Source organism: Littorina saxatilis, unplaced genomic scaffold (genome assembly GCF_037325665.1).
Source record: "Littorina saxatilis isolate snail1 unplaced genomic scaffold, US_GU_Lsax_2.0 scaffold_271, whole genome shotgun sequence".
NCBI classification, from domain to species: Eukaryota; Metazoa; Mollusca; class Gastropoda; order Littorinimorpha; family Littorinidae; genus Littorina; species Littorina saxatilis.
The window spans coordinates 32,501-53,997 of record NW_027129343.1 but is presented as its reverse complement, the minus strand read 5'-3'; the positions used below and the strand labels follow the sequence as shown (position 1 = coordinate 53,997).

At 43.2% G+C, this 21,497-nt stretch overlaps 2 protein-coding genes across 4 annotated transcripts in view; both read right to left on the bottom strand.

The window, feature by feature from the left end:
• Nucleotides 1-1,541: 1,541 nt before the first annotated feature.
• LOC138957613 (E3 ubiquitin-protein ligase TRIM45-like) lies at nucleotides 1,542-18,865 on the bottom strand. Of its 3 annotated transcripts, none has more exons than XM_070328701.1 (4): nucleotides 18,546-18,739; nucleotides 15,709-16,842; nucleotides 2,201-2,341; nucleotides 1,542-1,830 (listed from the first exon to the last, which is right to left on the bottom strand). In XM_070328701.1, exons 2-4 carry the CDS (start codon nucleotides 16,825-16,827, stop codon nucleotides 1,633-1,635), a joined length of 1,458 nt encoding a protein of 485 aa, XP_070184802.1. In that variant the 5' UTR covers nucleotides 16,828-16,842; nucleotides 18,546-18,739; the 3' UTR covers nucleotides 1,542-1,632. The 3 variants fall into 3 exon arrangements, with proteins under 3 accessions (XP_070184802.1, XP_070184801.1, XP_070184800.1); XM_070328700.1 differs by having other exon boundaries at nucleotides 1,543-1,830; nucleotides 18,647-18,826; XM_070328699.1 differs by lacking the exon at nucleotides 18,546-18,739 and adding an exon at nucleotides 18,746-18,865 and having other exon boundaries at nucleotides 1,547-1,830.
• A 1,117-nt stretch (nucleotides 18,866-19,982) lies between these two features.
• The window catches only part of LOC138957612 (uncharacterized), a 13,669-nt gene continuing 12,154 nt past the window's right edge, over nucleotides 19,983-21,497 (bottom strand). Inside the window, exon 6 of the mRNA XM_070328698.1 lies at nucleotides 19,983-21,290. Within this exon, the coding sequence (XP_070184799.1) occupies nucleotides 21,258-21,290 (33 nt within the window). The 3' untranslated portion in view covers nucleotides 19,983-21,257. The remainder of the gene's footprint in view (nucleotides 21,291-21,497) is intronic.

Here is a 21,497-nt window from a genome sequence, read left to right as displayed (position 1 = left end):
AAAATCCACATTTGTGGCTTTGGTTGTGTGATAGTCTAACTGAAATGACCATTCCAACTTGGACCCAAATTCCAACCTTGCGCACGGCCGATTCTAGAATGGACCAGCAACAAGGGTTTCATTCTAGAATGGCACCCCTGTACTTGCGCAGGGTTAGAATTCCAACCTGGACCCGGTCCATTCTAGAATGAAACCGGATTCTAAGTTCGCGCAGAACACACGCACTCCATGACTTTGTAAGAAGACATAACATACGGGTAGGTTTGTGATGAATTTATTGAAGTAGTTTTGTTTTTTTGTTGTTTACTTTTGTCAGTTTGCCAGTTGGTTTTTGGAACTTTGCAAAGCAGTGTCGTGTTGTCTGTTTAGGTCTGGGGAAACGCCAATGAAAAGAGCCGAAAAATCCTCGAGCGTTTCTATTGGGTTTGCTTTTGATTATCCATGTAATAGGGCTTCCTGCAACTATGGTAACCGGGGATTTATTCCCCGGGGAACATGACATTTATTTTCCAGGTGCTTGTGAATGAAAACTCGTGAAAATGATGACAAAGCTACTTGTATACTTAATAGAGAACACACACTTGTATAACAACACACGCACAAACAAACAAACACACACAAACCACACACACACGCGCACACACACATACATACACACAACCCACATCCACACCCACACACTCATACACACACAAACACACACACACACACACACACACACACACACACACACACACACACACACACACACACACATCCCTAAAACAGGGGTGACAGTGAGGGGGATAGAGAGATTGGGGGATGTGCGGGGGAGGAGCAATGCGTAAAAGTTTGTTCATAGCCAGATACACACCTGTGTGTACGTGTCATTCAGTTCAAAGAAAGCAAAGCAGGGCGTGGGAACAGTGGTGGCGATGACTCCCCGATCACTGCCGTTGACCCACAGGTGGAGCTCTGCCTTGGTCGTCACCATCACTCCCACACGTGTTCCCTCCGGCAGGTTGCGTGTTGCGTCGTTCAGATTGTTGAAGTAGTCCTGTTGACATTATGTTGGTTTGATGTGTGTGTGTGTGTGTGTGTGTGTGTGTGTGTGTGTATGCGTGTGTGTGTGTACGCCGGTGTGTGTGTGTACGTGTGGGAGTGTGTGTGTGTGTGTGTGTGTGTGTGTATGTGTGTGTACGTGTGTGTTTATGTATGTGTGTGTGTGTGTGTGTGTGTGTGTGTGTGTGTGTGTGTGTGTGTGAGTGTGTGTGTACATGTGTGTTTATGTATGTGTGTGTGTGTGTGTGTGTGTGTGTGTGTGTGTGTGTGTGTACGTGTGTGTATGTGTGTGTGTTTGTGTGTGTGTGTGTTTGTGTGTGTTTGTGTCTGTGTGTGTCTGGGTCTAAATGATAACTGAAAAGTTGTGTAAGTGAGTGTTCGAATGGATGCGCTCGTACACTGACAATTAGAACGGGGATTTGAATCTAATTAAATAACAAAATAATTATATGTTTAAAATATATACGCATTGGAAAGAAAAACCCTCTGTATCATGAAATGTCTTCAAACGGGATGGATACGTACCAAACGAAAGTAAAGAAATCATTGTACATGGCATTATTTGATCGGAATAAATCTAGGTGAGTATTGTTAAAAAATGCCAGCAAAGGCATGTGTAAGTGATCTTACCACGTGACCACGGTTGTACTCAGCATTACTGATGAAAACAGCCTCACTGCCCCATCCATTGCAACCTGTGTCAGGCAGACAGAGGTGATCGGGATCAGTCAGCACCACTCCACACGGCAGCCAGATAGGCAATCCCTTGTTCACCTTGTCTAGTTGTACCTGTACGACAGGTGTTTTCTTTACAATGCTGATGAATGTGTATAAAGACAGTAAGCTGACGCAATATAGATATACAAGTACTGACATTGGATTCTGTTGCGTTTTCTCCTTGTGTTGACTGTTGCAGGTGTTATAAAAATGGTGTATTGGTCACGTCACATTGTGCGTTCATGCTTGTGCATGTGTACGTTTGGACACTTCACGCCTGTTCATATAAAACGCACACACACACACACACACACACACACACATACCGGCGCACGCACACACGCACGCACGTACGCACGTACGCACGCACACACGCACACACACACACACATACACACACACACACACACACACACACACACACACACACACACACACACACCTCATGCAACACGTCGGGCACCATGGGCTGGTCAGCAACAACAATACCATTGTTATAACTCCCCACGCTCCCTGCTGTCAGACCGTCGTTGCTCAGTACAATGTTCTCCCCGTGGTGTGTGTGAAAACGCCATTCCAGTTGCTGTAGACAGTTGTAAGAATACAGAATTAGAAAATCACCAAGTATCGCTTCAACGGTAATTGAAGAAAAGGCTGCTTGCAATTACATTTGTAATGAGAAAAACAGTGTGTCCACTAAAGTAAGTACCTTAAAACATGGTGATGGTTTTTAACTGCTGTGTATACCGGAACTTTTAATTTGTCCTTTAATATAAATAATTCAATTAAGCTAGATTCTGTATGCTACAGATTCTGTGATTGGTCAGATTATGAGAGTTAATCTCTGCGGAACACCCGGAATCTGCTCATTGAACACCTAGCCGGTTAGCCGTGATTATCTTGTTCTGGTAGGAAGGACAGAATAAGACTGAAAAACAGAGGCATCGATTTATGGGAAGAGATGACGTTAATTACAAGACGCACTTTGATGTATAAGTTATTCTTGGCAATGTGAAAAAAAACCAACATATATTTTGACAGGAGAGACATGTTTGGGCTGTTTACAGCAATAGGGCCTACCGAAAGCAAAAAATAAAATAAAATATATGCGAAATAATTACGCAGGAGCAGATTTTTCTTGGGACTTGACTCTTGCGGGTGAGGGAACTGAAAGGAGTATGTGAACAGAAAATATCACATGTTATTACCATTCCAGTGCATATGGCTTTTTAACCAATCAGGACTGATTTTAGGTGACCCTGTTATAACGTTCAGGCAGGGACCCGTTTTGTTTACCACGCTAAAAATTAACAAAACAAAGTAAAAAGTGGAGTTAACAATATCAGAGTGATTTATTCTAAAGAATGACACTTCAAATGTTGTCAGATACTGGGTGGCCGAGTGGTAACGCACTTGCGCTCGGAAGCGAGAGGTTGCGAGTTCGACCCTGGGTCAGGGCGTTAGCAATTTTCTCCCCCCTTTCCTAACCTAGCTGGTGGGTTCAAGTGCTAGTCTTTCGGATGAGACGAATAACCGAGGTCCCTTCGTGTACACTACATTAAGGTGTGCACGTTAAAGATCCCATGATTGACAAAAGGGTCTTTCCTGGCAAAATTGTATAGGCATAGATAAAAATGTCCACCAAAATACCCGTGTGACTTGGAATAATAGGCCGTGAAAAGTAGGATATGCGCCGAAATGGCTGCGATCTGCTGGTCGATGTGAATGCGGGATGTATTGTGTAAAAAACCTCCATCTCACACGGCATAAATAGATCCCTGCGCCTTGAGTCCGAGTCTGGAGATACGCGCGCAATATAAGAATTCATAAAGCGCTTTGAACTTCGGATAAGGCGCTATATAAATAAAGAGAATAATAATAATAATAATATAACATTAACAGATACTACACTCTTTATCCCCGAGTACGCAGTAGGAGGGTCCTGCAGACTTTAATTGTGTGTGTGTGTGTGTGTGTGTGTGTGTGTGTGTGTGTGTGTGTGTGTGTGTGTGTGTGTGTGTGTGTGTGTGTGTGTGTGTGTGTGTGTGTGTGTGTGTCTGTCTCGACTTAACAGCTTATTGCTGGTAAACTACTGGGCGCAGTTCGTTCAAAAGTTGATATGATACACTAACTTGATAATAGGTCCGAATGATCGTATTAAAACTTCATAATGTTACCTGGGACCTAAATGCGAAATAATCTACAAAAACGACTCTTAACGGTGGGAGTTTTGGCGGTGGGAGGCAAAAAGAACTGCCAAGCCAGCGACACCAGGCTTTGCGTGCGTGCGTGCTTTGCGTGCGTCTGCCACTGCGCGACCTACTTTTATGAACTAGCAACGTTAGCAGTCTAGTCATTTGAGTTCACTGGCAATGGCTTGGTGGAAAGCGCGTCCGACTATGGCCAAATTGATCCGGGTTCGATTCCCGGCATGGGAATCTGATTTTTTTGATTTTTTTTAATTCTTGTTTACTATTGTTTATTATGAACGTTTTAATGTTTCATTTTACTCTAATAATTGTTTTAATTGTGTAAAATTATTTTTTTATTTTTTTTATTTTTTTGGTGTTTAAATCCACGTGCACAAGACAAAAACTTTCATACTGGGGGAGCGAGCCAGTCTGAAGAGTACTCGGGTCCAGCGCCAGCGTTTTTTTATCTAAATAAATACCAAAAAGCCAGTTTTGTCAGTGGGCGCTTAACAGAACGGCAAGGCACCACCCACCCTCTGCGTTTGCAATACCGACCCACTTACTTCAACTTGTCACTGTCAACGTTCTGACGGTTCAAGTGAAATTGCTTCACTTAATTTACGTCAAATATATATTTACGTCATTTCCTTTCCCTCTGGCGTCGTTTCAAAATCTTTGGCTCTCAGTTGGACAAGAGATATCAAAGCAACTGAAACGCATGTTCAACATGGTTTATCGTGAGATTGTTGTGTCAAACGCATTTGACCTGTGAATATTCATCACGTCAGGTGAGTGACTCTGATTGGTTGACCCGGGTCACGAGAATTCTTTGACTGACAGGCATAATCAGATAAGAGCGATCCAGTTCCCATTGTGGCTGTCATGTCTAATTCGCGGGATCGCTTCGAAATTTCTTTTGGTCGAAATAGACGGTTATACAACTGTTATACAACGGTTATTCGCCTCCGGCTCATGCTGATAATCCATTTTTTCGACATGTCTGTTTTATTTGATAACAGTCAGCATATTAGAAATAACTCATAATAAATACAGATTAAATCGCAAAATCCTGGAAATTATGTGTACATCTTTCGTGTTACCACATTTTGACTATGCAGACATCCTATGGGATAACTGCACTGATTATCTGTCTAAAACACTGGAATATTTACGTTTGGAAGCTATTCGGACTATAATTGGCGGTGTTCGTCGCACCAGCCACTGAGAAACTTTATAAGGAAAGCGGATTTTGTAACCTAAGAGAAAGACGGAGAAGACATAAATGTATTTCATATTATAAAATGGTACATAGCAACTTACCTCATTATTTACCACACGTGTTGCCACCTTCAACTTCAGAGGTTAACCCCTATCATAGAAGAAGACCGCTATAGAACGAAGAGTCCCCGCGTGCAGAACGGATTTATATCGTCAATCCTTCATACCATCTACCACTGTCCTTTGGAACAACTTGCCTGACAACATCAAAGCAACTAACTCAATTAGTGAATTTAAGCATTATTTAGTTTCTCCTGATTATAGTGTACCTGCCTAGTATTATTGTGGGGAAAGAAAGGATGAGATTCACCACTGCAGAATGCGCCTAACCATGAATAATTTGAATTCTGACCTATGCAAACGCCACTTACAGGAAAACCCGCAGTGCACGTGCGGCTATCTGAACGAAACCACTGACACATAGATGCTCGCCTGTTCACAATAAATGTACTACCAGTAAATAACAGACATGTTGATATTTTGTTAAATGGCAGTGAAAACCTTCCTCTTCGCACCAATAAGATTATTTTTGAAACTGTACACTCGTTTATTTGTGAATCTGGTCGCTTTTATTGACTCGCAATACTCATGCAAGCATTTCTGTTAACCTGCTACCGAATATTTTGTACGCATTCTCCAATGATTTCCCCAGAGAACAACTGTTTATCTGCCACTGGATTACATTTTACGATTTACGATGTTCTCTTTTGTATGCGCTTGCTACTTTCATCCGTCTCTACATGTCTCTATCGTTCTTTCTCCCCTCCTCCCACCCCATCCCCTATTTCCCCTGCTACAGATCTGTCTTACTCTTTGTGTGGTTTACTTTGACCCTGTTTTTGACCCAGATAATGACAGTATATAAATATTAGAATAATCTCTGTCCGACATCGCAGTGTAGTATCCACCAATCGTGTATAGGGCACGTAATATAAGCGTTCGCTTAAGTTCGTGTCCCTATCATTTCCAGCCACCCCTGTTTTTTATCCCTCTCTCCTTTCACCATTGTACTTGCTATCATACATTTCAGCTGTTATTGTTACACTTGGGTTAAACCAAATGCATTCAGAAAGATGGGGAGGCATAACGTAAATTTGAAGCACTTGTGACCACAAAAAGCTACACTTGTACACACATTTAGATCAATATAGGAATTGCTTTTAGGAGTGCTGTCAAGTTTAACATAGTGCTATAATACTATAATAATAAATATCACACTTTGACCTATATCTGTTGTAGCCAAGTGGCTTACCCCGTCTCTTTGTGTGTGCTATCTCCTGCCCGACCCAGTTGCCTCCCCTGTCTATAGCTATTCCCTGTGTGTGTGTGTGCTAGTCACATTGGGTTTACCTTTAAATATTGCCCTTTGTGCTAGGAAATCCCTAACTTAAAATGGTGAGAAGCAGCAGAGTAACCTCTAACCATCAGCGCCTAATGAGTGACTGCATAATACCTGGTTGTCGTTGTGCACTGTACTTTATTGTTGTAAACCGGTCGAAGAAGTGTGTTTACTATCGTAGGGTAGACTCTTGACCGGATGCATTTCTAATCTCTTATCTCAGAGTTAGGTGGTAAGATCCCATAACTTTCCCGGCCCCGTTTAGCTAGTATTATGTATCAGCTTTGACACTGCTTGTAATCTAATGAGCCTTATCCGGTGTGTAATGCAGACAGGGCCCTCTTCCCCCTTTAGCTAGTATTATGTATCAGATTTGTAACTGCTCGTAATATTTCTGGTGTGTGACACCGACACGGCTCTCTGCCTCTTTAACGATCCCTATCATTGGGCAGGAATTTTAGGTACACCACCCCCCGTTGGCTTAGACCAGGTAGCCTCCCTATTGGCTTATCGCCACAGGGAATCGGAAGTGACCACTGTCTTTATAAGGCTGAACATTTGAGTAGAGCAGACAATGCGATTTGTGATAGTGAGCTGTGTGCTGCTCCTTTGTTGACGTGAACAGTCGAAGCGCTGCCCAAATTTGTCGCGAAGTTTGTAAGCCGTCGATCGCGACTTGTGGTGTTAAATTCCGAGACCTGTCTCTTTCAATATTCTTTGTGTTTCGCGACGTAGCGTCAGCCTCAGATTTTGTGTTTAGGTTTCAAGTGTGCTCACTGAGGAGAATCTGTAAGTAACTAAATGCTTTATTCATTCCTTATGCTTTATTCTTATGTTTCACTAGCAGTTAATGCCCGGCTTCCCCCGGGAGTAAGGGGAGACCTGTAGCAATTTAAGACGCTCGCTATCCCATTATCATTAGCTTTACCTCCTTTGTTTGGATACAAAAAAAGAGTTATCTCCCTTACCTTCTAGAAATTTCCGGAACTGTCCAGTTAATTTTTCATTCTTCATTTCTTCCCCTCATAGGAGCAATAGCAAGTCTCTAATATCACTGGCATGATGTGCTTGCTACAGACAAAAAAGAGTTATCTCCCTTACCTTCTAGAAATTTCCGGAACTGTCCAGTTAATTTTTCATTCTTCATTTCTTCCCCTCATAGGAGCAATAGCAAGTCTCTAATATCACTGGCATGATGTGCTTGCTACAGGTGAACAGTAGGCACTGAACTGGTCTTGCACCATATAGGCTGTATTCAATAAATGGGAGGTCCATAATCTGAGAAAGGAAACAATGAATCAAGAAACTAAAACCCAGGTGCACATCTGCGGCACCTAGGGAGTGTACGTGCACACTATCTTGTTCCTGCCTCTTGCCATCTCAGAGGTATGGCGACCACAGACAGACAGACAGACAGACAGACAGACAGACAGACAGACACTCTCTTTTATTATATGTACTAGCAGTCAGGCCCGGCTTCGCCCGGGTGTTTCTGATCTTCCCTCTCTCTCAGAAACTTCTAGAATCTTATTCCAATGAGAATAAGCAATAGATGAAAGTGTGAGCTCATACATTTGGATTAAAAGGCTGGGACTGACAGTGTGAAAGCATCACCATCAACACACTCTTTTTGCTGAAAAATAACTTTTTGACTTGAGTTATCTCCTTTTCTTAGGAAAATTCTAGATACTTGAAAACCAGGTCTAACATCGACTCTATATATTCTGTAAAGACTGATCAGGCGTGCCTGCATTAGAAGAGATACCTCCCTTCAATGTATACAAAGTAAGAGTTACCTCCCTTTGCTTCTAGAAATTTCCTGAACTGTCCGGTTAACTTTTTCTTCTTCATTTCTTCTCCTCATAGGAGCGATAGAGAGTCTGTAATATCACTGGCATTATGTGCTTGCTACATGTGAACACCAGGCACTGAACTGGCCTTGCACAGCAGGGGGCAGGGTTAGTGTGTGTGTGTGTGTGTGTGGGGGGGGGGGGGGCGGGATGATAGCGGGCGGGGGGTAACCCTTGAGAATTACACGGTATACTGGTTTGATGAGAGTTACCTCCCTTCCGTGGGTGACAAAGCATGACTTACCTCCCTTGCACTATGTAGACTGTATTGATAGATGGGGAGGGTCATTATCCGAGGAAGGAAACAATGTCTGGAGAAACTAAAACCCAGGTGCACATCTGCGGCACCTAGGGAGTGTACGTGCACACTATCTTGTTCCTGCCTCTTGCCATCTCAGAGGTATGGCGACCACAGACAGACACACAGACACACAGACACACAGACAGACACTCTCTTTTATTATATGTATAGACTAGCAGTTAAGCCCGGCTTCGCCCGGGAGTAAGCGGAGCCCTGTAGCAATTTAAGACGCTCGCTATCCCATTATCATTAGCTTTACCTCCTTTGTTTGGATACAAAAAAAGAGTTATCTCCCTTACCTTCTAGAAATTTCCGGAACTGTCCAGTTAATTTTTCATTCTTCATTTCTTCCCCTCATAGGAGCAATAGCAAGTCTCTAATATCACTGGCATGATGTGCTTGCTACAGACAAAAAAGAGTTATCTCCCTTACCTTCTGGAAATTTCCGGAACTGTCCAGTTAATTTTTCATTCTTCATTTCTTCCCCTCATAGGAGCAATAGCAAGTCTCTAATATCACTGGCATGATGTGCTTGCTACAGACAAAAAAGAGTTATCTCCCTTACCTTCTAGAAATTTCCGGAACTGTCCAGTTAATTTTTCATTCTTCATTTCTTCCCCTCATAGGAGCAATAGCAAGTCTCTAATATCACTGGCATGATGTGCTTGCTACAGACAAAAAAGAGTTATCTCCCTTACCTTCTAGAAATTTCCGGAACTGTCCAGTTAATTTTTCATTCTTCATTTCTTCCCCTCATAGGAGCAATAGCAAGTCTCTAATATCACTGGCATGATGTGCTTGCTACAGGTGAACAGTAGGCACTGAACTGGTCTTGCACCATATAGGCTGTATTCAATAAATGGGAGGTCCATAATCTGAGAAAGGAAACAATGAATCAAGAAACTAAAACCCAGGTGCACATCAGCGGCACCTAGGGAGTGTACGTGCACACTATCTTGTTCCTGCCTCTTGCCATCTCAGAGGTATGGCGACCACAGACAAAAAAGAGTTATCTCCCTTACCTTCTAGAAATTTCCGGAACTGTCCAGTTAATTTTTCATTCTTCATTTCTTCCCCTCATAGGAGCAACAGCGAGTCTCTAATATCACTGGCATGATGTGCTTGCTACAGGTGAACAGTAGGCACTGAACTGGTCTTGCACCATATAGGCTGTATTCAATAAATGGGAGGTCCATAATCTGAGAAAGGAAACAGTGAATCAAGAAACTAAAACCCAGGTGCACATCTGCGGCACCTAGGGAGTGTACGTGCACACTATCTTGTTCCTGCCTCTTGCCATCTCAGAGGTATGGCGACCACAGACAGACAGACAGACAGACAGACAGACAGACAGACAGACAGACACTCTCTTTTATTATATGTACTAGCAGTTAAGCCCGGCTTCGCCCGGGAGTAAGCGGAGCCCTGTAGCAATTTAAGACGCTCGCTATCCCATTATCATTAGCTTTACCTCCTTTGTTTGGATACAAAAAAGAGTTATCTCCCTTACCTTCTAGAAATTTCCGGAACTGTCCAGTTAATTTTTCATTCTTCATTTCTTCCCCTCATAGGAGCAATAGCAAGTCTCTAATATCACTGGCATGATGTGCTTGCTACGCACAAAAAAGAGTTATCTCCCTTACCTTCTAGAAATTTCCGGAACTGTCCAGTTAATTTTTCATTCTTCATTTCTTCCCCTCATAGGAGCAATTATAGCGAGTCTCTAATATCACTGGCATGATGTGCTTGCTACAGGTGAACAGTAGGCACTGAACTGGTCTTGCACCATATAGGCTGTATTCAATAAATGGGAGGTCCATAATCTGAGAAAGAAAACAATGAATCAAGAAACTAAAACCCAGGTGCACATCAGCGGCACCTAGGGAGTGTACGTGCACACTATCTTGTTCCTGCCTCTTGCCATCTCAGAGGTATGGCGACCACAGACAAAAAAGAGTTTTCTCCCTTACCTTCTAGAAATTTCCGGAACTGTCCAGTTAATTTTTCATTCTTCATTTCTTCCCCTCATAGGAGCAATAGCAAGTCTCTAATATCACTGGCATGATGTGCTTGCTACAGACAAAAAAGAGTTATCTCCCTTACCTTCTAGAAATTTCCGGAACTGTCCAGTTAATTTTTTTTTCTTCATTTCTTCCCCTCATAGGAGCAATAGCAAGTCTCTAATATCACTGGCATGATGTGCTTGCTACGCACAAAAAAGAGTTATCTCCCTTACCTTCTAGAAATTTCCGGAACTGTCCAGTTAATTTTTCATTCTTCATTTCTTCCCCTCATAGGAGCAATTATAGCGAGTCTCTAATATCACTGGCATGATGTGCTTGCTACAGGTGAACAGTAGGCACTGAACTGGTCTTGCACCATATAGGCTGTATTCAATAAATGGGAGGTCCATAATCTGAGAAAGAAAACAATGAATCAAGAAACTAAAACCCAGGTGCACATCAGCGGCACCTAGGGAGTGTACGTGCACACTATCTTGTTCCTGCCTCTTGCCATCTCAGAGGTATGGCGACCACAGACAAAAAAGAGTTTTCTCCCTTACCTTCTAGAAATTTCCGGAACTGTCCAGTTAATTTTTCATTCTTCATTTCTTCCCCTCATAGGAGCAATAGCAAGTCTCTAATATCACTGGCATGATGTGCTTGCTACAGACAAAAAAGAGTTATCTCCCTTACCTTCTAGAAATTTCCGGAACTGTCCAGTTAATTTTTTTTTCTTCATTTCTTCCCCTCATAGGAGCAATAGCCAGTCTCTAATATCACTGGCATGATGTGCTTCAGTGCTACAGGTGAACAGTGGGCACTGAACTGGTCTTGCACCATATAGGCTGTATTCAATAAATGGGAGGTCCATAATCTGAGAAAGGAAACAATGAATCAAGAAACTAAAACCAAGGTGCACATCTGCGGCACTTAGGGAGTGTACGTGCACATTATCTTGTTCCTGCCTCTTGCCATCTCAGAGGTATGGCGACCACAGACAAAAAAGAGTTATCTCCCTTACCTTCTGGAAATTTCCGGAACTGTCCAGTTAATTTTTCATTCTTCATTTCTTCCCCTCATAGGAGCAATAGCGAGTCTCTAATATCACTGGCATGATGTGCTTGGCGATCGTTTCGTAAACATTATTCGCGATGATCTGGAAGGCAGGGAGGGGGAGCAGGGGGCAGGGTTAGTGTGTGTGTGTTTGGGGGGGGGGGGGCGGCGGGATGATAGCGGGTGGGGGGTAACCCTTGAGAATGACACGGTATACTGGTTTGATGAGAGTTACCTCCCTTCCGTGGGTGACAAAGCATGACTTACCTCCCTTGCACTATGTAGACTGTATTGATAGATGGGGAGGGTCATTATCGGAGGAAGGAAACAATGTCTGGAGAAACTAAAACCCAGGTGCACATTTGTGGGTCCAGGGCAGTGTGCATGCAAAATATCTTGTGCTTATCTTTTGCCATCTCTGAGGTATGGCGACCACAGACAGACAGACAGACAGACAGACAGACAGACAGACACTCTCTTTTATTATATGTATAGATAGATAGATAGATAGATAGATAGATTTGATGCTATGATGTTTGCATATGTACATTTTGCCGCTGATTTGGTCACGGGCGATGTCCGACCGGTCACGCGTCAGAGTTGATGACGCCATTTTGATCTATCGGAGAGATGTGTTTTCTATACTGTTCAAAAAAAGAAACGCATAGTTGCTACTTGCCAAATTTGTTTTATTTTTCGAAAAAATTAACAGAAAATCCAATATTTAGATTATTTGTTTGAAATTTGGTATGGACACAGTTGAATGCACACACAGTTCATTTGCATCTTCAAATCAATCAGTCAATCAATACGATTGGGTGCCGAGGCTGTCAAGTCAGTAGGGGGTGTGACTGCCTTGAGCAGCAACAACTGCCCGGCACCTTCTGGGCATGGACTGGATCAGATGCCGGATATCTTGCTGTGGGATGGTGTCCCACTCCTCCTGAAGTGCCTGCAATAGATCGCGGTGATTTGCCGGCGCTTCTTCTCGCCTGCGCACACGTCTGTCCAATTCATCCCAGAGGTGTTCTATCGGGTTCATGTCTGGCGACATGGATGGCCAGGGAAGCACCTGGACATGGTGGTCGGTGAGGAACTGGGTGGTGAGTCGTGCTGTGTGCGGGCGAGCGTTGTCCTGCTGGAATATGGCATCCTGGTCAGCCAGAAGAGGAAGGGCGTGTGGGCGCAGAATTTCCTCCACGTATCGCTGGGCAGTTATGCGCCCTTGGACGTGCACCAGGGTGCTCCTTCCAGCGGTATTGATCGCCCCCCACACCATGACGCCTCCACCACCATGAACGGGTGCCTCATCCACACAGTTGGGCGCGTAACGTTCGTTTACTCTCCGGTAGACCCTCCTCCGACCATCATGTCGCTGGAGCAGGAAGTAGGACTCGTCGCTGAACCACACGTGTCTCCAGTGATTCCGGACGGCCCAGCGAAGGTGCTGGTTGCCCCACTGCACTCGGTTCTGGCGATGGCGGCGGGTGAGGACAGCTCCTCTGTGAGCTCTGCGAGCTCTCAAACCAGCTTCATGCAGGCGGTTCCGCACGGTCTGGTCCGATAATCGGTGTGGCCCGGGGAGAGCCTGGACAGAAGATGAGGCTGACAGGAAACGATTCCGGAGGTGGCGGAGCCGTATGAAGCGGTCGTGAGCAGCAGTTGTCGCCCTTGGTCTTCCCGCTCGTGACAAGTCAGCAACGGAGCCAGTGGCTTGAAACCTGACCCACAGTCTACTGATGGTGCTCTGGGACACGTGGAAGTGCCTGGCGATTGCACTTTGACTTTGGCCTGCTTGTAAACGACCCAATGCAATTTGGCGGTCTTCTCTGCTCAATCGGGCCATCTTTCGTCGCTGAATTGTCGTCTGATTTCGTTGTGGCGAACAATCCGCTTTTATGGGTTTTGGAAGACATGGTGAGAGCTCAATATTCCCCGAGTTTCACGAGATTACACTGAAGCATGACGAGTGGTCATGCCAAATGAGCAATTTTGACATTGTAGCCACTGATAACGCATGCGTCACGTGCAGAGCTCACTTGTGGCAATCGACGAAAGGTCGACGACCAGATAAACATTTTCTGCAGTTTGGTGGATATCCTTGTAGCCATATAACTAAATTAACCAAATATTACAAGCTATGCGTTTCTTTTTTTGAACAGTATAGACCAGTTTCTAATTACTTTCATGATTTGGCGCTGAAATTGAGCGTTAATAACTTTTAATATTTGATGACCAGTTATTCTAAAGTTGTTTTAGAGTCTTGTGAATTAAAGACTCGTAAGAATCAAGTAAGGCAGACTCGTTCTCATACGTTTCGTTTTCGCTGAGAAAAAGCCTGTCTCGCAATATTTTATGTCGAGAAGACCCATGTGTATCGTTGCCATTTTTCTCCATTTTATCACATATTATTTCTGAAGATCAGTAAAGTCTGAGTAGTAGTCGGTGAAAAGTCCAAAGTTAAGCCCTCAGTGCCATTGGCCCGTAAAGCTACCTATTTACGATTTAGGCGCAGAAACCCCTACAATTGATGAACGGGAATTATGGTTGACACATATATTTTGGGTAATGAACTCGTATCATGAGTTTGATGAATTCAGGCATGAGAATGATAGAGATCTTCTGAGTTAAGACCTCAGACAAAAGGAAGATATTGTCTACAGGCTGCACAATTTTGACTGTTAATTCCCATGTTGCGCTTTAAAGGCGCTTGCCTGCAGAAGAACTTTGCGACTGATAAAACTGAACATTGTGTGCAGTCGCACAGGTTTGTTTGTTTGTTTGTTTGTTTGCTTAACGCCCAGCAGTCGCACAGGTGCATAACAGACTTTTAATATAAAACGATATGATTTAGTCGCGCTTCCCTGTAAAGTAATAGACAGTTGTCTAACGCTTCATTTTGAAGCATGGAAGCTTGCGCTTACCCCATGCCTGAGTTATCTTTCTTATTCTTGTCGTTATTATTCAACTCGATGAAGATTTGTCTTCATGGCAATGAACATGCTTAATAATAACAATTATTTTGCAGTTGCGGTTCATGCAGTTGGTTAATTTATGTAAAGCATTTTCCTATGCAAGGCTTAGGCCTAAGGGAAGATGTTGGTTACTTCCCTTGACATTAGCTGTTGTGGAGTTGGTTAACTCACTGTGGATTCTCTTTCAGAGAATGCTGTGTCTGCAGGATTTTGGCTGTATTGTTACTTGTCTATATTTGTCATGATTATTTTGACAAATGATACATTCATTGGTTTATGCTTTGTATTATGTCATGTGTGACTTAGAAGGCATGTTGTTTATAATTGTATTTTCTTTTCTTTTAGTGCCTTCTTCTTTACACTGCTTTCTGGTTTGCACCAGAAATACATATTTTCTGGTTCTGTTATTGTTTCTAGCTGATTCTGGTACTGGTAGATATCAGAATTCATAATTGCTATTTCTGGTTTTATGTAAGCATTGCTATTTCTTGTATTAGAGTTCTGTTCATTGTTTCTAAATTATAACTTATAGCATTGTCTCTGGTTGCTACCAGACTTAGCTAAACTGTTTTGGAATATTTCTGATTTAGATAAGCTACCTGAGTGGTTATTCTTAGTTACAATTCCTTCAATAAAAGATAAGATAAGTTAAAGCAACCTCTGTCTCTGGTGTCTTAACTGTATGCTCCTCTGCCTGTGCTATATATATCCTTGTCCTTCCACCCGACCTTCCCACACTGTAATTGAACGTACACAATGACACGCAATTTGGAGTAATCATGAATTTGTGAAGATATTGCTCGACTCACCATGCATACGCGTGAAACATAACAGTGAGTAAACTCTCTTTGAAATGCTTTGTCGACCAGCTGGATATTATCATTAAAATTGGGATCTCAAGACTGGTGGGGAAGGTCAATAAGCTGGCCATACTGATTCATGAATAACATCCTCCTTACCTGACGTGTGCCAATGCTGACAGGCTTGACCTCCATATGACCCAGCGCGGACAGTTCCTTCTCAATGCGGGTCACTGCTGCAACGTCAATGGTCAGCGTAACCGTGGAAACCGACTTCCAGTCCACTGAGAGTTGACCACAAGTGACCAGTATGTCCTTCACACGATTCCTTAGAGCACGAGTCACGTCACACATTATTTTATTGGTGGCCCCTCTGGTGGTGCGATCAGCAACACGTCGGTGTGACGTCAGCCTGCCTCGATGATCCAACAAGGTGACCTTGACGGCTAAGACTGTATCCTTAACCTTGGCCTTGGCATCGAGCGTCATATTCTTCAGACGACGCCTGCATTCCTTAACGGAGTTTTCTAACTTGTCGCAGGTCATGTCGATCTCAGCAACAGCTTCCTGCATCACTTTCTCCGTGGCCTCCAGGTGGCGCTCCAACGCTGCCACAGCTTCTTCCAGCTGCTGCTCTTCCGTTAGCAGTGACGTCACCATCTGACTCAGCTCCTCACGTGACTTGTCTGCCGCTTCCGCCAGTTCCGTCAGGTCTGGGCATGCGCGGTGCTTGGCGCTGGCACATAGGTGGCAGATGGCGGCCCCGTGAGTGGGACAGAAGAGCTCGCAGGGCTTGCTGGTGTGCACGCTGCAGTGGTCAGGCTGACTGGCGGCTAGCTCTTCCGCTGTCATGCTGGACAGGTCGTCCATCTTGTGGTCACGGGTCACGGAGTATTTAGTGTGTGCCTGCCCGCAGGGTTTACACATTATGTCGTTGCAGGTCAGACAGATGGACACGGCGGCTGACTGACACACAACACACACGTGGTCTTGGCTCAGTACACGTGTACTCTCCACCAACGCTGCCATGGCGACGTCATCCGGTAAGGCGTCCACCACCTCCTTCCACCCCTTCGTCCTGCTTTTCTCTTTGGTGTCCGCGATGGCACCCCTGCAGAGCGGACAGAGAGCCTCGGGGTTGGAGGCGAGCCAGGAGAGAAGACAGTGGCGACACAGGACGTGAGCACAGGGCAGCAGTTTGGGGTTCTTGAACAGCTCGTGACACACGGAGCATTCTGTATCATTGTCCGCTGAACTTCCTCCTGCTGCCGTTGCCATGGTTAAAAGTTAGTCCTGAAGGGAGAACAATTGGAAGGGTGTAGTAAGCGATTCAAGAAAGAGGGGATCGATACGACAGAAATTCAGAACAAAACAGTAACATTGACAACAACAACAACAACAACAACAACAACAACAACAACAACAACAACAACAACAACAAGACTTGCTTGTGCTGGTGCTACTGTAGCCAGACACAAAATGTAGCGGCACATCCATCATTCATACAGTAAATACTGCCGGATGAACAAAGAAGAAAGGAATAACAACAGCATCGACGACGCTGCTGCTGGTACTGATTCGACTGTTGCCACTAAGTGACGGGTCAATGTGTGCCACTGTGTACGTAAAGGCTCAGAATGATTAACCTGTCAGTATCGTTGGGTGAACCGGGAAGACAGTACATTGTGTGTATCTGCCTTTGACCATTTATCAGACCGGACTATTTTCTATTTTCTAAGAGAGTAAAGAGCGGACAAGGAATGACATATTGATCGAAAAATCATTGAGACCTAGTCGGTCTACCTATATAACTGACTCGAACATCATAATTGAGATTTGTGCATAACCAGCTCCTGACACCTGAACAAATAGGAAGCATTGACATTGACAATCAATTTCATTCTTCGATAGTTGGGATCAACATAATAAATAAACCGAAACCAATATGCTTAACAGGGAAGGAATACAACCGTGCACGATCAAATTGCATTCGAACGTATTGTTGAATAAAGAATACGAATAAAGCCCGCTAACATTACACGTTCGATACACACATCTAGCTCAAAGAGCTCAGGCAATGCTGTACAGTACTGCCACACAGCGACACCATACAACACCCGACAGGCGCTGACATAGGCCTACGTTGCAATTCATACTCCTCTCGTGTTTACCCTTACTTGCACACTACGGGTATACTTATACACAAAGGAAATATTCACAATTATGCACACACTTGAACACTATCCCTGACTGCATTTTGCTCAGAACGTTATCAGCAAGATACTTGCATCCACATCCATGTCAAAACCAATGGACTACACCCATTCGATATTCACACACACACACACACACACACACACACACACACACACACACACACACACACACATACACACACACACACACACGCCAACACATACACAAACACAGACACACACACACACACACACACTCACACTCACTCACACACACACACACACACACACACACACACACACACACATACACACTCACACACACACACACACACAGATCTATGTTGAAAAGAATCATGCCAGTACTCTCACAGCCGTTAAACACTAGTTTCATTTGTCATAGATAATTGATACTCTCAACAAATCAAAGATGTCAGCACAACTCAACCGCGAAGCAATGAAAAGGTAAGACCCGGTACAACACAAAACATAGCACAACAAGTCTCACTAGAGCCCCCAGTGTCTTACAGCCAGGTTCGATTCAAGCAAACAGAAAACACATTTCCTGGAAACCAAAAGTAGTATCGCTACGAGCTTCTATTCGTTGACCGTGTTCATTGCTACTGCGTTCTTTCATTTAACACGTCCAAGCAACAAGAGTGCTTATATTCGAAGAAGATTTGGAAAAATCACACACTTACCTGCTGAAGGCCAGTCCCCATTCTTTCATCTTTCATTTAACACGTCCAAGCAACGAGAGTGCTTATATTCGAAGAAGATTTGAAAAAATCACACACTTACCTGCTAAAGGCCAGTCCCCATTCTTTCATCTTTCATGTCAACACGTCCAAGCAACAAGGAGCTGAATATACGAAGATAATTTGGAAACATCACACACTTACCTGCTAAAGGCCAGTCCCCATTCTTTCATTTCACACGTCCAAAAAACAAGTCGCTCAATAAACGAAGATCGTGTTGATGTTTACATGTCACAAACTTACCTGCTATGATGAACACTACCCAGCTCTTCCCGCGTTGCTATGTCTGTTGAGACACACTATCAAGACTTGATCCCAGTGTGTCCTCGTTAAATTATGCCGTCACTATTCAGCCGATAAACATGGTGCCAACAAAAAAAGGCTGTGTCACCGAATGTCTTCAAACAGGCGCTTGCTTTCAAAATTATCGAGATGAGAGTTATTTTTAAAGAGCACGAAATTAATCGATATAATAATCGAACTCAGTTAACCCATTGTGTTTCTGTGTTTGCGTGCGTGTGTGAGTGTGTGTGTGTGTGTGTGTGTGTGTGTGTGTGTGTGTGTGTGTGTGTGTGTGAAAGTGTGTGTATGTGTGTGTGTGTAGGTGTGTGCGGATGGGTGTGTGTGTGTGTGTGTGTGTGTGTGTGTGTGTGTGTTTTGTTGTTGTTTTTGTTTTTGTTTTTGTTTTTTGTGTGTGTCTGAAATGCACAGGGACATTGAGACAAGGTTCCAGAATGTTTTTCTATAGTTACGTTGTCAACACAGCGGAATGTAGGCGTGGGAAACAGATCACGTGACAGCTCTGCTTTGTTGTGGCTTGCTTTTAAAGTTAAAAAGATGACTTTGCACAGAGCATCACACACATGTTGTAATAACAATAATTAATCATATAATTAATACAGAACTCATGCTAAGATCATAATTAAAATGCTGCTTCAGTGCGGAGCATTGAATAGCGCTGACTGGTGTCATCATGTTAATGTATGTGGTGTCATGACTGAGTCGCAGTGTGTCCCGTAACGTTGTGCCTTTATCACAGCACAGTGCAATTGTGTCTAGTCACATGACTGTATGTCATCAATAGGCGCTTTTTAAATGACAGCGAAGAGGATTTTTCAAAGAGCATTCATTTACACGCTATAAAGAATCTCAGACATCCCCAATGTGTTTGTTCTGTTGTTGTTGTTGTGGTTTTGTTGTTGTTGTTGTTGGTGGTGGTGGTGTTGTTGTTGCTGTTGTCATAGAAACACACAGGCATTAGTTTTCTGACCAGGCTGCATACACACACGCATACAAACACACACACACACACAAACACACACACACACACACATACATACACACACACACACGCACGCACGCACGCACGCACGCACACAAACACACACACACAACACACAGTGACACAAACACACACACACACGCACGCACGCACGCACGCACGCACACAAACACACACACACACTGCTTTAAACAGAATTCCCAATTCGTTTATTGACAACACAAAACAACTACATGTATTGTATTGTATTGTATTGTAAGTCACTTTTTTTGTCTGACAAACAAAATTCATAGAAGTGATTCAAATAAAATATGCGATATGTACATCTATACTGTATAGCTTCTCTTCCATTGTAATATAAACAAGTTCATGGATTCAAGTTCAAGGTCGTTGTTGGTAAAATCACTTCATTCACATTGTTGCACACACAAATTCGAACATCTTTTGACGTCATGGTTTTACTTCAGCATTTAATCGAAAAATAGTTAGTGACTGAGAACGCTAAAAAAAACCTCTGAAGTAGCGAGGTTGGTGTGTTTCATTTGCAATTTTGAGTCTTTCGCACACTCTGGTGCTAATAGTACGTATAACTGATCGCGACGGTAAGAGTAACGAACGAACCGCCACGAACTCGTATTTTCAGCAGGGTGCACTCTTATTTTCAAGTATTGATGACCCTGAATATATTTTGCAGAAAAAATACTCATTTAGAAAAGTCTACGAATTCTTCAAAAATGCGGTGCACTTCGAGGCCGATGTCTGCTCTTTAATTGTAGGTCAGTTTGTAACACCAAAAACAACGCAAAAGACACGTTCGAACTGCCTAACTGCACAAGGTGAAAGTGTGTTATTTTGTCTTCCTGGTTTTTTTCCGATTTTCCGCGAGAGTTACCTACTCTTAGCTTGGTTATGTCTACTAAAGTTTTGTTCGAAAACTATAGTCTGTTTCAATGACTTTCGGTATTGTTAAACATTATAAATTGCGAAAAATAGACACTTTAAAAAAATAATGTGTGCACGAAACAGTTTTACTGATCACGAATCATTGTGTGAAATCTCTGTACAACTTTGTTTCAGGAAGTGTACGTATTTTTCCCAGCAATAAGCGTGTCCCCTGTTTTAAGCGTGGTGCACTACCTGTGTTTTAAAACAAATTGAAACAGAAATACACAGCGGCCATAATTTCTTTTTATTTGAATAAATGTTAACTTCAAAAAGACATTTTTTTTGCAGATTAAAACAAATCAATGCATGAAGAATTTGAAAAAACCAGTTGGTTATACCTGCTTGATATAAACCTTAACCGTCACTTTCAGAATAAAATATGCTTAACACTTTAAGTTATTTCTAATATGCTGACTGTTAGCAAATGACAATGGACATGTCGAAAAAATGAAGCGAATACCGTCACTATGACATTACGTTTCAGGAGTTTTACCCAAGGTATTGTTTTCCTGGTCTCAGCGGTTCCTTTCAGTCAAAACGTGTTGGAGGAAGAACGGATGCCTGGGGAAAAGAAAGCACTGGATTTAAGTATGTGAGCTAAAGATATCAATTTCTGATATATGTTATAATTCCCTCAGACAGTCAAATCCACAAACAAAACGCCATTGATATAACTTCCAACACATGCTCACTAAAAATACCACTTACTAACACGTGCACACACACACAAACATACACACACACACACACACACGCACACACTGACAC